This window comes from Herpailurus yagouaroundi, unplaced genomic scaffold (genome assembly GCF_014898765.1).
Source record: "Herpailurus yagouaroundi ecotype Mexico unplaced genomic scaffold, PumYag 190, whole genome shotgun sequence".
Taxonomy (NCBI): Eukaryota; Metazoa; Chordata; class Mammalia; order Carnivora; family Felidae; genus Herpailurus; species Herpailurus yagouaroundi.
Window position 1 is genome coordinate 21,204,796 of NW_024412421.1, and position 16,905 is coordinate 21,221,700.

The window sequence follows — 16,905 nt, forward strand, 5'->3', positions numbered from 1 at the left end:
TAGACAGAGAGGGAGAGAGGGAGAATCTCAAGCAGCCTCCCCACTCTCAGCACTGAGCCTGACTCCGGGCTCGAACTCACAAACTGTGAGACCATGACCTGAGCCAAAATCAAGAGCTGGATGCTTCACCGACTGAGCCACCTGGGCGCCCCTGAAATGTTTTCTTTCTTAATTGGAAGGAATAGAGTGAAACGTTAAGACTTGACAAGGCTGGCTGTTGGGGGTGGGGGTAATGTGGGGCCACTGGATTGGGTGCAGGCCGTGAAAGAATTCACCCAGGGCAGAACAAAGGAGGTAGTTAACTGAATACACCGCAAGGGGAAGGCAGGCTGGACAGCAAATGAGAGACCATCTGCTAAGAAGCCATGGTTAGGGACTTAGTTAAAGCTTATTTATTTATTTTGAGAGAGAGAGATAGAAAAAAGAGTGTGTGCGAGTAAACACGTGGGGCAGAGAGAGAGGGAGAGATAGAATCCCAAGCAGGCTCCATGCTGTCAGTGCAGAGCCCAGCTCAGGGCTAGATCTCACAAACCTCAAGATCATGACCTGAACTGAAATCAAGAGTCAGACGCTTAACCAACTGAGCAACCCAGGCACCCCGGTGGGGGCTGTAGTTAAAGGGGGAAGGTGGGGAGGTAAGGGAACATAAGGAAGTTTCCTTTTTTGGTACTTGTGTCTGTGTAAATAACTCATTGGTCAGCTAGGGCTTAGGGATATTTTGAGTTCGGTCATCTCATGGGCCTGTTTGTATTCAGCCAGGCCGGTACTGTGGGCCCTTTTACCTTACTCAGGTTTCCATTGTCCAAGTTGGTTGACTAAAAGTGCCGTCTATATTGGGTACATGGGTGTTCTATCATCCCCTACTTTTCTGGAACTTTGACAGTGTGAGGAGGAGAAAGAGAAAAGGATTCTTACAGGCCCTTGCCCCTACTCACCTCTCCTCCCGCACCCCCAGAATCCTGTTGTGTCAGCCAGCCCATCAGCTTGCACCCAGTTTCACACAGATGGAGGGCAAGGGAGCCAGTATTCGCCCTGTTTCCTATGGTCTCCACTGGTCTATTTGTTGCAGAATGTTAGATGGACTAAGCTGAAACCTTGACCAGGACACTCAGAAGCTACGTGACTTTAAGTCACATAACCTCTCGTAGATGGGGACCGCTGGAGATAATAGCACCCATACCTTGTTAAGTGTCCTGCCGATTAAATGGACTAACATAGATGATGTACTTAACACAGCCTGTAACATGAAATAAATCCTCGGATTGGTAGCTTTTCACCACCGATGAAAATAAGGAGGATCTCTTTGAACTGATATGGAGTGATTTCCAGTGAGGAAAGATATATATACTACTATACTGCTTAAAAAGAATTTTAAGTAGTATACTAATTTAACTTTTTAAAAAATGTGTATTTATTTATTTTGAGAGAAAGTGGGGGGGGGGGGGTAGAGAGGGAGAGAGAGAGAATTCCAAGCAGGCTCCACACTGTCAGCACAGAGCCTGACACAGGGCTACATCTCACGAACCAGGAGATCATGACCCGAGCCGAAGTCAGATGCTTAAGTGACTGAGCCACCCAGGCACCCCTACCTTTTACTTAAAAAAATTTTTTTTAAATTTTTTTACATTTATTTATTTTTGGCAGGCAGAGAGAGATAGAGCGTGAGCAGGGGAGGGGAAGAGCGAGGAGATACAGAATCTGAAGCAGGCTCCAGGCTCTGAGCTGTCAGCACAGAACGCGATGTGGGGCTTGAACCCATGAACCATGAGATCATGACCTGAGCTGAACTCAGATGCTTAACCAACTGAGCCACCCAGGAGCCCTAGGCGCCCCTACCTTTTAAATTTTTTTAATATTTTATTTGTAAGTAATCGCTACATCCAAGGTTAGGCTCAAACCTACAACCTTGAGATCGAGTCCCACGCCTCACTGACCCAGGTAGCCAGGCGCCCCTATTACTTGTAGTGTAAGAAAACGTTCGGGCACCTGGATGTCTTGGTTGGTAGAGTATGCGATTCTTGGAGTTGTGAGTTTGAGTTGGGTGTAGAGATCACTTAAAATCTTCAAAAAAAAATGTAAAACACATGCTCTTATTTTGCTATTTTGCAGAATAAAACAAGGGTAAATTAGGAACACATGAAACTGATGCTCTATATGGAGTAAGATGAAACAGGGGGAGAAAATGGCATCTAGCTGGAAGTATACTTTTATTATTACAAAAAAATTTTTTTTTGAATGTTTATTTTTGAGAGCGCGCGAACAAGGGAGACACAGAATCCAAATCAGGCTCCAGCTTTTGAGCTGTCAGCACAGAGCCTGACACAGGGCTTGAACCCACGAACTGTGAGATCATGACCTGAGCCGAAGTTGGACCCTCAACCAACTGAGCCACCCAGGCGCCCCTTTTTATTTTAGAACTGTGTTTACTTATGGGGCGCCTGGGTGCCTCAGTCGGTTAAGCGTCCGACTTCAGCTCAGGTCACGATCTCGCGGTCCGGGAGTTCGAGCCCCGCAGCGGGCTCTGGGCTGATGGTTCAGAGCCTGGAGCCTGCTTCCAATTCTGTGTCTCCCTCTCTCTCTCGGCCCCTCCTCCGTTCATGCTCTGTCTCTCTCTGTCTCAAAAATAAATAAACGTTAAAAAAAAAAAAATTAAAAAAAAAAAAAAGAACTGTGTTTACTTATTTAAAAAAATTAGGGTGGGAAAAACTTTAGTTAATGTTTTTGGTTTGAATTCAATTTAACTACATGCCAAATGGGTAAGTTAACCATACAAGAAAAAACCTAAGTAAAGAGGTTTTAAAGATAGTACTTTGCATAGTACTGTCAATATAAAGAACTTGGAAAACATCTTATATTCAGTACCAAGTAATCAAAGTGAACGTGACTTAGCATGATGCCCTGGGTACCTATTGCTCGTGGAACATTCCTGCCCAAAGTGCATCCCCTCAGACAAATTTAGGAGACAATCTGTCCAACTCAAATGGAGGGACATTTTAAAACCTAGTTTGTATTATTAAAAATGTCAACAACTGGGGAGAAATGATATGGACAGTGGAACAATTGGAAAAATGTGAGTTATGTTTCACATCAGTAATAGTAATGTATCAGTGGTAAAGTTCTTGAATTTATGCAAAAGAACATCCTTTCCCTGGGAGATACTCGGTGTACTCGAAGAGCAAAAGTAAACAGGCAAAGTAAGTGAATGTGGGTGGTAGCTTCTAGCAGCTCACTGTACTGAATTTTCTTCAATGACTACAGTGCTTCCGAGTAAGAGAAAGCTCTTAGTTTTATTGTAGCAAATTTAGTACATTTTCTTGCAAAAAAATAAATCTAAATGTTTGATACTGGGTATACAGCTTAAGTGTTAGCCTTCAAATTACCTAAGAAGCAAACATTTGGCCTACTTAATCAAAGGCACCAAAGCTTGTAACCATGTTTATTAGAGAAATACTTTCACTTGGAAGTTCCTTTCTTTGGAAGTTGAAGATGTGCTCCATGGCACCGTTGCTTGTGTTTTCATCAAACTCCCCTCAGCACAGCAGGAATCCCAGCTCTCCGGATGCTCACAGGCCAAGGGACAGCCCAGTGTCACCACAAACCCGACCCGACCCATCCCCGAGGGTCAGGAAACAACACTGTGGAGGTCAGTCCCGCTGTTTGCATCCAGATGGTTCTGGAGCTGGACAGCCAGGGAAATGAGGCACCCGAGCGCCTCAGCAGCTGCAGCGGCGATCCTGTTTGCCCCAGGAACTTGCACTTCACCTCTTCTTCACAAACTTCTTTCTGGAAGCATTGGGATTTAACCGTCTCCTCCCGGCTCCCAAGGTGCTGTCTCGGATCTGCAGGGTCGCTGACCGGCTGGAGATGTCATTTTCTGCAAAGGGGGATACCCCAGCTATGTAGTCAGGGGCAAACACGTCGGTTTTCTGCCTGGCCTTTCGGGAGAGTCTCAGCTGAGGGAAGCGCTGGTCCTCGGTCAGATGGGGGTTGACGGCGTATTTGCCCCCTTTGGGCGTGGGAAGTGAATACTGTGAACAAGAAGAGGAAAGGCCATTAGGAGGACAGGGAACCATATGCAAACACGTCTGATCCTGTTAAGGTCAAGTTTACTGACAGCTCTTGAGTGTACCGTTCACTGCTACTATGTGCTAATAAGCACATGACCTGCATCTTCCCACCTCACCCCGACCTCAACTCCCAGGGGGAAAAACCCAATGCAGTATTTGGACTACATACCCTCCGCTAGTGACAGGAAGAACTGCCTATAAACACAGAACTCTAGTTAGCAGCTACCATTTTCCTAGTGGTGTGGGTTAGTAATTCTGAAACCGTATTTTAGAATTGAGCAAATAAATTATTACACAAAATGGTGTAAGGATAAGAGGGAGGGCTAGAATGAACTCTGTGGGGTTGAAACTGAAGTTTATAAACTTATTTTATAATACAGACAGGTAACAGTAAATACTCATGTGTACCTTTATATACACATATGCAGACCTACAATCTCTGTCCAGTGTGGGCTGAGAAATCTATGATCCCGTAGCGCAATGAGCCCGCCCTGTGCTCGGTCAGCTCTTTGTCTCTAAAAACCATCCTTCAACAAGAATCAGAGTTCCGTAGAGAAATGGCTGACTCCGGAGCAGGGACAGCGTGAGACAAGGGCCAGAACATCTTATGCCAAAAAGTAACAAAGTGGTCAGAGAATAATTGGGACACTGAAATGCTGAGGTTTTCTTGGTCCTCTCTGTTCATTTGGATCCTCGTGCTTAAGAGGTCTTGGTTTTCCAACCGCAGGCCCTGCTGCTGGGGGAGCAGGAGAGAGGCCACTCACCCGGAGGCCCCGAGGATTCAGCACCTTGGGGTTGCGGGAAAAGTGCATATGCAGGGTTCCATCGTCGCTGACGGTCACAGACACCTTCTTCAGGGTCTTGTTTCCACAATGTGAACAGAACACTCGGCTCATGTCAGACGTCGTCCTGAAGACATAAAAGGAAAGGCTGCGTGCTGAAGCCACAAGCAGCAAACCCCTTCCCCAGAGCACAAGGTGAGTCACGGGGGTCAGAGGAGGAGGAAACAAAAAATCATGGGGCAAAGCTGAGCAGCACCCTACACACCACAGCCCACGGCCGCTTGGCCTCCTGCTGCTGCCGCCAGTAGACTGCTGCGGCACGACCCGAGGAAAAGGCAATGAAAGGACACACGCAGCAAGTGAGTAAACACGGAAAGGGAGCAGAATGTTTTTATGTTTTTACATTAATACCGAAGTCTTACTCAACTGCCAGGCGTTACTCCACAAGTTGAACTTCACAACAATCCTATGAAGTTGACATTCTCTCCATTTTATAGATGGGGAAACTGAAGCAAGATAAGAAGCTTGCTCAAGGTCAGAGCTAGTAAGTGGCAGATAGTAAGCCCAGGGAACCTGGCTTCACAATCAGTGCTCTTAATATCACCACACTTAGGTTTGTTTAAGTTTATGGAGAGAGAGAGAGAGAGAGAGAGCGAGCGCGCGAGCGAGCATGTGAGTTGGGGGAGGGGGCAGAGAAAGGGAATCCCAAGCAGACCCTGCACGGTGAGCATGGAGCCTGATGTGGGGCTTGAACACATGAACCTGTGAGATCAGGACCTGATCCCAAACCAAGAGCTGGATCCTTGGGACTGAGCCACCCAGGCTCCTATTTTTTAATGTTTATTTTTGAGAGAGAGAATGCATGCAATAGGGGCAGAGAAGGAGACAGAGAATCCAAAGCAGGCTCCGCACTAACAGTGCAAAGCCGGACGTGGGGCTTGAACCCACGAACCATGAGACCATGACCTGAGATGAAGTCAGATGCTCAGCAGACTGAAGCACCCAGGCACCCCCACATCAGCATACTTTGTAAAGGGGTGAGTTGCTGCAGCTCTTTGTACCTTGCCCCAAAGTGTTAGCCTGGGTTTTAAGCCAGGAAGTGGCTCCAGAGGTGCCAAGGACGTATTAATGAATTCCACAGGAAACCTGGAAAGCTGCTACAGTTGGTTAGGTGTGGATGGCAGATCTGAGGCCCTGCCTCTCCCCTATCCACTCACGCCCCAACAGGGGACCTTGGCAAGAGAAGTTGATGCTATCAAGGACCAGATGGCAGTGCTCGTACCTGTCCTTGAGGAGTTCCCCCTCAGTTCCCCAAGGTCAGGAGACAAACTGTGTGACTCTCCTGAGACGCCGAATCCCTTACCTGCAAGTCTCCGAGAGTAAACCAAGTACCTCTCAACAGGTGCTGGGAACTAATTATTCTGAGTAAGAAACTATCCAGTCACTGGGGCTAACCTCACAAGAATGGAGAACATTTCTAAAAGCTGCTAAGAATTCACCTGGAGGAACATGGGGTTTTGTAACAAAGGGCAATGGGGGAAATAAGGTTTCATGAAGCAACGAGCTTTACCCTGTCCTGAGCCTGGTACGTCTTCAAACTAAAGATTCAAAAGAATACACAAGCAGCTTTGAGGAGTAGCTCACCACGCCATAGGCAAGCCTACACACAGTGGTGGCAGGGCAGGGCCCCTAAGCCATGAGTTTTGAAGCCTGCAGGCGAGCAAGGGTCTCTCCAGGTAACTTTACTCTCAGCGGAACAGCACTAGGGACCCAATGAGACACCCGGCTGCTTCAGAAACCTTCCATGCAGGCCTCAGCACTGAAGGGCTCCAGCAGATGATGGCCACCAAATCTAAGTGAATCTATGAAAGGGCTGTAAGAAACCACAGTGTAAGATCCCAGGGCCACACTTCTCCAGCCAGGCTGCAGTACAGTCTTCTCCACTCCAACCAGGTCTCTGGGATCCTGAGAGAGAACACTGGCCACCCCACCACCCCCAAGAGCCAAATCAAGAGCCAGAAAAGAAATGGAGAGAAGAGTGTGGCCAGTGAACTAACAGCTCACCCGAGTGACTGAGTGGACTTCCTCATACGTTCTAGATACCACACTCTTACATGACAGTCAGCTTTTTCAAGGTTATGTAAGAATCTGACGCATCAACTTTTACAAAGCTAGTGCGAGATAAAACCTGGATCTGAACCTGTATAATCTTATTGTTTTTAAAAAGGGAATAGACTATCTAAAGTAGACCAAAAAGTACAATGACCCTCCCCCCCCATGTACCCCTCACCCAGCTTCAACAACTATCAGTTCGTGGCCATCCTGTCCCATTCTACCCCGAGCCACTCTTCCACTTGTGTATTATTTTAAGGCAAATCCCGAACATCCTTCCATCCATAAACATTTTAGTACTTATTATAAAAGGAGGAGAGCTCTTTGCTCCAGAATCCACACCCTTAATCCTACGACTAAAATATTAAAATGGGAGGTCACAGTTGCCCTCTGTCCCATGGGTGCTCTGATGGAGACTGAACCAAGCCCACATAGGAATGACAAGGTAGAAGAAAAACCTATACACAAGGGTGTCCTTCAGAAAATCAGTAGAAAGGACAGGAAGAGGGGTGCTTGGATGGCTTAGTAGGTTAAGCACCCGACCCTTCATTTCAGCTCAGGTCATGATCTTGCGGCTGTGCGACGGAGCGCAAAGTCAGCACTGAGCCTGGAGCCTGCCTGGAAGTGTCTCTCTCTGCCCCGCCCCCACTCACATAGGTACACACCTGTGTGCATGTTCTCTGTCTCAAATGTTAGAAAGAAAAAAAAAGGGGCAGGAAGAAAAGAGTTCAGGCAGTGGGTCCAGGTTCTCAGCACGTACTTGAAACAGCCATGGCAGCGTAAGATGTAGCTCCGGGCCTCGCGGACCAGCATGCCGTTCACGGCCAGCACGTGCAGCCCCATCTGAAGCAGGACGTTCTGCAACCAACAAGTTAGAGCAGCACTCAACTCTGCAAAGCCAAATTTTCTTTTAACTTGTGTATAATTACAGTTACAGTCTGGTTTGGTTCACAAAGGGCTTTTGCTAAGGAAAAGCAAGCTTAGAATGCCTCTCAAGACATATAAACTAGGACAAAGATTTAGATTTCTCTTGTACGTCAATGGCCCCTCATTAGCAATCGCTCTTAACAGAGGCATTTATCTTGTCAAAGGCAAATATACCCTCTTTTCATAGCTGGAAATCTCTTTTTCCAAGTACCTAACTGAATGTGTAATATTTAACATACTGGAAGAGAGCCATCAACATATCATGAATAGTAAACACTAAAAAAACTTTGTTGTTATATTGATTCTCTAGCCTCCAAACAAAACTAAATAATTAAAGAGCACAGGTAACGTTTCTAGAACCAGGAAAAGAAGCATTACAGACTAGATGTGTACATGTCCCCGAACCTCCAGAGACCCCTGCCCAAATCAGGTTATGCAGTAAAGCCTAGGGCCAGCCAACGCCCATCCACCCACCTGCATGGCAAAGTCTGTAGTGACACAGCCGACCCGCACGTCCTTGGGGACAGCACACTGCTCCAACTCCCGCTGGATCTGCTTGATGTTGCTGGGAGTTATCCATCCACCCCCATCGTCATCACTGTCCTCGTCTTTCCTTTCTTCAAATCCATTCGCTTCCTCCTCGTCCTCCTCACTTGGAACATCATCACCTTTGTCAATCTGAAACAAAAGAATTCACAAATTCCCAGTTCACGGGAGCAGCAGGGAGGAGTTGGCAGGTTGTCATCAGAGACCATAAATCGGGGTCTTACCAGGAGCTCCTGCAGTTCACGATCAATATTAGGCAAAGGGTTTCTCCAGAACATGAAGGAAGTGAATTCCAGGTTCTCAGGCTCACCGGCTGTGTGTCCATGTTGGAGTGTTTCTCGTGGGGGTTTAGGCTGAGGTTAAAGAGTAATAATGTTAAAACCTGAAAACTGAGAAGTTTACAGATGAAATGACAGATGACTCAAGTCAGATTAGGCAGGACCCGACAAACCAGGATGTTAGTCTAGGGAAGTCTGGCTCACTGTAAACGATTTGTGGAGATAGGACATGTAGAGGAGGGCACGAGAAGGTGGCCTGTCTAAGGAATCACCTTTGAGGGCAGATGGAAACCAGAAATGTGTAGAGGAGTTTCTGGGTGCTGACTCGATGAGCTCACTTTAACCTTTAAAAAGAAAAGAAAGTAAGTGACAGCTCTAAGCAGAGAAATACAGTTTGAAAATTCAACATGGAAGAGAAGGTAAAATAAACAGAACAAAATATTTTTCCCCATAATTATTGAAAAATTGGAAAACAAAATAATTATTCAGCGATCCCACTAGTACCAAATAATCACTTTAGAACATTTCTTTTTTATCCTTATAAAAAGAGCTGTAATGAACACCATTATTTAAAAAAAAACTTGCATGTATCTTTAGTTACATACTTATGAGAAATGCCTAAGAGTAGAATTGCTGGGTCAAAATATACTGTTTTACTTTTTTAAAGATACACGGTTTTAGAGCTTCTGATACAAAATATCTAACTCTTGGGGCACCTGGCTGGCTCAGTCAGCAGAGCATGAGATTTGATCTCAGGGCTGTGAGTTCAAGCCCCACATTGGGCACAGAGCTTACTTAAAAAAAAAAAAAAAATCTAACTCCTGCTGAAGGTTGCAGAAAAAGAACAATTTTTATGAATCATGAATTGATGGATGCCACATGGAAACCCAGCTAACACATCACACTGTGCTCAGTTACAAAGTCAAGCTTTATGTAAAACTATTCCCTTCACCCCCATCTTCCCCAAACATCCTGGTGACACACACAAATCTGTTTTACACATCATTTTTAGACTTTGGATTAGAGGACTCTAAACCTGGTTGAAAACAAGTGACGGCAGTTCTAACTAGTACAGTAACAGGAGTTCAAAGCAGCTCTGATGATTTTAGGCACAGAATACCAAGAAATTCTTAGGGGTGACTGCTGGCTCAGTTGGTGGAGCATGTGACTCTTGATATCAGGGTCGTGAGTTCGAGCCCCACGTTGGGAAGAGAGTTTACTTAAAAATTAAAAAACAAAGAAACAATTCATAGTCAACACTACATGAAATTAATTATTATAGTATTCTTTAGCTTCTAAAATCTTCTGGTCTGGGAAAAGCAAATAGGGCCCAGGCACAAATCCGTTAGTCTCTTCAACGTTAACCAATACAAATAAGTCCCTAAAAGCACAACAGGAACCTAGAATTTGAAGGTGGCAAGAGCTTTAAAAAAAAAAAAAAAAAAGGCAAGCACACTACTTCTTTCTTGCTTCTGGAAAGAAATCTATTTAAAACAACAGCAAGAATACAGTTGACTTTCACTCTATTTCTGCATTTTTCAAATTTAACCATCCCTCACTAAAAACTACAGGTAAAAGAGACTGAGATAGATTTGCTAACTGTAATATAGGAATCTTATTTGGATCCTAAGCCAAACAACCTTTGAAAAAAAATTATAAAATAATTGGGAAATGTAAACACTATTAATTTCGTGTAGGTGTAAGGATTTTGTAGGGTTTTTTTCTTTGTTTTTAAATAGACACACTTTATATTTATCTTTAAAGACACACCGTGAAATGTCTATTGATAAATACAATGTCTGAGTTCAAAATACTCAGGCCTGGGGGTCAGTAGAAATGAAATCTGATAGATCATGACTTGGTTAAGTGCAGAGACAACTGATGGGGACACTGGGTCCACCATACTATTCCCTCTACTTCTGTTATATGGCATAGTTCCCAGAATAAAATTTAAAATAAAAGGAATAAAACCAATAATCCTTCTGATTTACCTTTTCTGGTTCTTGTTTTAGGTGAGATACCCCAACAAATTCTGCTTCTAACTGATAGGTGAGTGCCAGCACTTGGATATCTGTGGCAGAAAGGCTGGGATAGTCTCCGGTTTTCTTTGAAAACTCAGTCACTGTAAAGAGAGTCCCAACTTGCATTAGAAGCAACAAGCCATATGACCTTGAATAACAATACTGAAAGTAAAAAAAGAACTCAGAATCAGCATCCCAAGGAAACCCTCTTGTACTTTCATCCATTTTCTTGTCTTATTCTACTCATTGTTGAGACATGTGTTCTCTATCACTAAAATTCATGCCAGTTAGATTTACTGTGACATCCTTATCTCATGCAGATGAAGGAACAGGAGAACAAAGTTAATACAAAGTCACTGAAAGCATAATGTTTGTAAATGATGAGTTCCCTCTCTAAACTTTATTATGTTGGAAGAGAGGATCTCTTCACTCTCAGCTCAAAAATTCTTTGATTCTAAGTATAACAATCCAGATTAATAGAGCAGGCATTCAGATTCCAAAATGGGATGAAAAATTAATTCAATCAACAACTGTTGTGGTCTATGAGGACACAAAATTATTGGATTGCTTTGTGACAACTCTGCTTTATAACAATACTGCTCATGTTTCCTAAAAAGCAGGTATTAACAGCAGCTAAAATTTACTGGGTACCTACTATGTAAGAGGCACTGTGCTAAAAGCTTTTCATTTCATTCTTAAGCGAAATCCTATGAAGTACTTCCTCAGAGAGACTAAGTAACTCATAAGGATTCCTATTTTGGGGGGCGTCTGGGTGGCTCAGTCCTTAAGCCTGAGACTTTGGCTCAGGTCATGATCTCAAGGTTGGTGAGTTGGAGCCCCAGCCCGCACAGTCTCTGTGCTAACAGTTCAGAGCCTGAAGCCTGTTTCAGATTCCGTGGCTCCCTCTCTCTGCCCCTCCCCCACGTGCGCTCTCCCAAAAATGAATGTTAGAAAAAATTCGGATTTTTTAATCCAAACAAATTTGAATGTTTACAAAGTGTCAGATACGAAGTGACATATTCCTCACTGAATGCTCCCAGCACCCTCTGAGGTTGGTGCTATTTTTTTCCCCATTTTACAGAGCAAACAACTGAGGCCTAGACAGTCTGAGTGATACCAAGAGGTATATAGCTAGAAACTGGCAAGGCCTGACTGACTCTTGACCCAGAGAACCGCTCTCCCCCCAAAATCCCCCCAAAAGTGCAATTTCTGAATCAAATGCTGATAAAACAGCCAGAGCTCAACTGGCACCTGAGTCGGTCCAGACTGTAGAGCGGGACCCAGCTTCGCTATCAACAGCGGGGCAGAGGCACTCACCCAGCCGCACGTATTCCGGGAAGGGCTCCTTGAAACGCAGCTCGTAGGGCAAGACGGCGAGCCGCCTGCGTGTGGCCTTGTCCCGAATCTCGTTCACCACATCCCGAATAGTGTAGATGTTCTTCCCGATGTCCTGCGGAGAGACAGGCCCAGCTCGCACGCGTCCACACCACGCAACGCGTCGCCCGGGTTCCCGCACTACTTTAGGGGCCGCCAGCCCAAAACCCCTTCGTCCCCGCTGTACCTCCCCGTACCTGCAGAGCCGCGTCGCGAAGGAAGGCCCCGGCGTCGGCCACAACGTGCTCCACGGGCGCCATTTTGACCGAAGGCGGCCTCAGCGCGCCTGCGCACGGAGCCTGCTCCACCCCTACATCCGTCAGGGCCTCTGGGAGCCCGGGCGAGCTGTTATGATTTAGCGGCGCCTTCTGGCTGCGGCATAGGAATACCCTGGGCTCAAGGCTACCCGCACGCAGGCGCGACGTCGCCAGCGGCCCAGCCAGGTGTGGGCGGGGTCAAACTTCGAGAGACCCCCCCCCCCCCCCAGGAGATAGGTTTCTGCGTCCACCCTTTAGCGCCTCCTTTACTCTTAAATGGAAAACCTGTATATAGTCTCGTAGTTACAAGTAAGTCAATACAGATAAACTACAGATTATTTAATGATTACAACAAGCCTAAGAGATAAGTACTATTTTACAGCTAGGCCCACCTAACACGTCTAGTATTTGGTAACACCCGGGGCTGACTCTCGATCTCAGGGATCTGAGCGTGGAGGCTACTTACCAAAAAACAAACGGACGAAAAACTACCACCACAACAAAAAGGACACCTGGACAAACCGACCCTGAGCCACTTTCTTATCCATTATGCTCTACTGACTGCTACTTACCTACCCCTGCTTCATTAGAGGGGTCTTTGCTGTCCTTGCCCACTTCCCTAAGTAAGGCATGTAATTTACTAGCGAAAAATTCCTTGCTGGACGGAACTGAAAGGAGTATTAGATGACTTCTAAATTCCTTTTTAAATCGGAGATTGCATAATTAGGATATCTGGCCTGTTATAAATTCATGCTGGAGAATTTTGGCAGAATGTTGAAGTGGGCTTTCTGTCATCTTCAACGACATTGATTTATTCTAAGCTTTCTCTGTCAAGTCTTAAATCTTATTCCTTTTTTATAATTTATCCATCCTACCTCCGAAAATCCTTCAGTGCCCTGGAGGTCCCCTTCCGCAGGTGCCCAAATCCTCTTTCTTTCCCCAAACATCTGTCTCAATTTTTCTTACCATAAGTTCTCTTCAGTCTCCAGAGCCAGTGGCTTTTGTCCTACTTGCCCTGCCTGAAATGACATGGTGGAAGGCTGTTTCTAATGTTCATAAAAAATTTTTGGTTTTATTTCTCAGCTTTCTGTTTCTCTGCAGAATTTGACATCGCTGACCATCTTTTTCTGAATTGTCTCTCCTTCCCTGACTTTGGTGATACTTTAGTATCCTAGAGTTCCTTTGAACACTCTCGGCAGTGTCTCACAGACTTTTTGTCTCTGTCTTTGCTCATGTTTTGTCTTCTTCCAGAAAATTGTGCTGACCAATCATTACTTACTTAGTCTCTAAGAAGCAGGTCAGTGGACCCCTCTATAAAGCAGTCTCTGATCACTCAAATCAGATTTTTCCCCAAGGACAGATTTGAGCTTTTCTTTCTGATCACACTTAAGACATTTTATTTTTTATTTTTTAATTTTTTTAATGTTTATTCATTTTTTGAGAGAAAGAGAGAGCGACAGAGTGCAAGTAGGGGAGCAGCAGAGTGGGAGGGAGACACAGCATCCAAAGCAGGCTCCAGGCTCTGAGCTGTCAGCACAGAGCCCGACACAGGGCTTGAACCCACTAGGCGAGAAATCGTGACCTGAGCCAAAGTCGGCTGCTTAACTAACAGAGCCATCCGGGCACCCTTACACTTCAGGACATTTTAGTTCTGTTGCTCCATAAGCAGTTATTATTCCTCCTTTGCACTGTAATTAATTGTGTAGGTCTTTTTAATGTAGGTTGGAAGTCAGGGACTGTGTTTTGGGGTCTTTTTCCTCAAATGACCATTTCAATTCAATTTGTAACTTTTGAGGGACACTTTTATGAAAACATTTCAGAATTTATTGTATGTCTTTTCAAAAAAATCTCCTATACTGTAGGATCTACAGCAATGTGTTCAACAGTTCGATAAATGTTGATGAAATCTATTCATTCAGCAGTTTACTTAAAGAGACCTTCTGTGGGCCGAGCACTGCTTTAGGAGCTGGGATATGGCTCCTATCTTCACAATTCTTGTAGTAGGAAACATGGTACATACACACATATGCATATATTCATATATGTCAGATAGTGATAAGTATGGAGAAATATGAAGAAAAAAATAAAGCAGGAAGGAGGCTGGTAGGAGGGGGAGTAAGAGATGGGTTGCATATTTAAATAGGGTGATCAGGAAAGGCTTCACTGTGATAGTTGAGCAAACATTTGATGAGAGATGAAGGGGTCAGCCATCTGACTACCTGGGGAAAGAGCTTTCCAGGCAAAGGGAAAATCCAGTCCTAAAGCCCCAAGCCAGAGTGGGTGAAGCAGAGTACCGAGGGGAAGAGTAATTGGAGATGAGGTGAGGAGGGATCATGTAGGGCCCCATAGATCACCATACACTCATTAGGTTTTACTCCTTTATTTAATTAAAAAAAATTTTTTTTTTAAATTTATTTATTTTTGAGACAGAGAGAGACAGAGCATGAGCAGAGGAGGGTCAGAGAGAGAGGGAGACACAGAATCCGAAAGAGGTTCCAGGCTCTGAGCTGTCAGCCCAGAGCCTGATGCGGGGCTTGAACTCACGGACTACGAGGTCATGACCTGAGCCGAAGTCGGACGCCCAACCGACTGAGCCACCCAGGCACCCCAGGTTTTACTCCTTTAATGCACAATTGTGAGCATGCTTGCCTGGTCTTTTCTATCTTTTAGTGAACATCTACTCAAATACCACCAAGTCAAGGAATCCTTTTCCAATTCCTCTGGAATACAATTAGTATAACTCCCTTCAGTGGAACTAGAGAAGTTTTAAATAGTTTTATAGTTTTAATAGGAATTAATGTAGGGCTCAAGATAGGATGAGAGTATTTGAGAGCAAGAAGCCAGAGGCACCCTAAGAATGTCTTGAAGGAAAGAGAGAGAGCACCAAGAAACTGAAAGCAGTTTCATTACCAGGACAGAAGGTGGCCGGGACTGCTCGTTCTCTCCAGAAGGACACCATACAGGCGCCAGGCCTGGGATAAGAATGTTTTGTCTAGCACCAGATGTACTCATGACCCGGTATGGAATGCACTGCAGGTGTAGGACCTGTCAGGATGTCAAATACTATGTTGTATGTGCTTGCTGTTATAAGACAATTTGCAAAAATAAAAGAGGCTTGAGCCAGGGGACCAATGCTTCGGCCCCTGGAGAGTGTCAGCCCCCTGGCTTCCAATTCTCTCATCATCGCACCTTTAGAACCTGTGTCTCTACAAGAGAGGCCTGTATCTCCTTGAAATGCCATCTCCTGGATTTGGAATGGGAATAGGTACAGTAGAGACTAAGTACTCAATGAATTTAATTTGCATGCATAATAGGATCCATCTAAACTCAAAAACTCCAAAATAACAGGATAGTTTGCAGTGCTTAAGGCTAATTATGTGATTAGTATTTCATTTATTTATTTAAAGGTTTTTTTTAAGTTTATTTATACACTTTGAGAGAGACAGAGACAGAGTGAATGAGGGAGGGGCAGAGAGCAAGGGAGAGAGAGAGAGAATCTCAAGCAGGCTCTGTACTGCCTGATGTGGGGCTGGAACTCACGAAACTCTAAGATCATGACCTGAACTGAAATCAAGAGTCAGACACTTAACTGACTGAGACACCCAGGCACTCCAAATAGTATTAATTTTAAATAAATAGTGATTAAAAGTGAAGAATTAGAGTCTTCGTTAGTACAGACTGTTGATTTGAAATGTTCTTTATAATTAATAACATTCTATCTGCTTTGTAGATTAAGGAAACGGGGGCTGGTTTGGTGTGGTGAGGCACTTTATGGACCCACCCTGGGGTTTTTGAAGCTTTCCTACCTTTGCTTTATGTCACAAAAATAGATGCTCCATAAAGACTACTTCTGTGTTTCTAGAGTCCAGAATGGTGCCTGGTACCTGGTAGGCATAGGGTTGCCAGATACAGCAAGTAAAAATACAAAATGCCCAACTAAAATTTTCAGATAAACAACAAATACTTTTTTGCTTTTTTAGTATAAATATGTCCCGTGGAGTATTTAGGGGATATCTATATATTGCACAGCAGTTTATCTGAAATTCAAATTTAACTGGGCGTCTGTATTTACTGCATAACCTTAAGGAGCTCAGTAAATATGTTGACTTGATTAGCCTCCTCTCACCTGTAAAATGGAACTAACGATAGACCCGCCTCCGAGGTTGACGGGAGTGAATGAAGCGCCTGGCACACAGTGAGCCTTCACTTATTTGCTTGCTCCAGGGTCAGCTGGCACACAGTGAGCCTTCACTTATTTGCTTGCTCCAGGATCAGCTAGCGAGTGGAAAGCCCTTCCACTTTCCAACACAGTAACGATACGAAGGCCGACTCCGGGACAAATGTACCCAGGCCCTGCCTAGGTTGCCCACACCTGCAGCTCTGGCCAGCCTCTTCCGGGTCAGGTGACCGCGCGCGGTCACGTGACCCGGCCCGAGTGCGGGCGGTGGAAGGCGGAAGTGGGAGCGGAGTTGGGCGCCGCTTCTGTGGCCGCGGCAGGTACCGAGCGCCGGCGCGATGGGCGCGGGGGGCTCGGCGCGCGG

At 45.1% G+C, this 16,905-nt stretch overlaps 2 protein-coding genes across 2 annotated transcripts in view; one reads left to right on the top strand and one right to left on the bottom strand.

Annotated features, from left to right (window-relative positions):
• Positions 1-3,264: 3,264 nt before the first annotated feature.
• NOB1 (NIN1 (RPN12) binding protein 1 homolog) lies at positions 3,265-12,439 on the bottom strand. Its single transcript, XM_040442959.1, has 9 exons — positions 12,305-12,439; positions 12,051-12,183; positions 10,704-10,834; positions 8,985-9,056; positions 8,659-8,787; positions 8,363-8,566; positions 7,722-7,819; positions 4,832-4,976; positions 3,265-4,028 (listed from the first exon to the last, which is right to left on the bottom strand). Exons 1-9 carry the CDS (start codon positions 12,365-12,367, stop codon positions 3,759-3,761), a joined length of 1,245 nt encoding a protein of 414 aa, XP_040298893.1. The 5' UTR covers positions 12,368-12,439; the 3' UTR covers positions 3,265-3,758.
• A 4,340-nt stretch (positions 12,440-16,779) lies between these two features.
• The window catches only part of WWP2 (WW domain containing E3 ubiquitin protein ligase 2), a 153,383-nt gene continuing 153,257 nt past the window's right edge, over positions 16,780-16,905 (top strand). Inside the window, exon 1 of the mRNA XM_040442962.1 lies at positions 16,780-16,861. The gene's annotated coding sequence lies outside the window, so the exon portion shown is untranslated. The remainder of the gene's footprint in view (positions 16,862-16,905) is intronic.

Bases quoted from the DNA above. Each gene is read 5' to 3' on its own strand.
- NOB1 (XM_040442959.1), bottom strand. From the start codon at position 12,367: ATGGCGCCCGTGGAGCACGTTGTGGCCGACGCCGGGGCCTTCCTTCGC. The intron at 8,788-8,984 runs GTGATTCCTTAG...CTTTAACCTCAG, and splicing joins GTTTCCATCTGCCCTCAAAG to CCTAAACCCCCACGAGAAAC. The intron at 4,029-4,831 runs GTGAGTGGCCTC...TCTTGTTCACAG, and splicing joins TGAATCCTCGGGGCCTCCGG to TATTCACTTCCCACGCCCAA.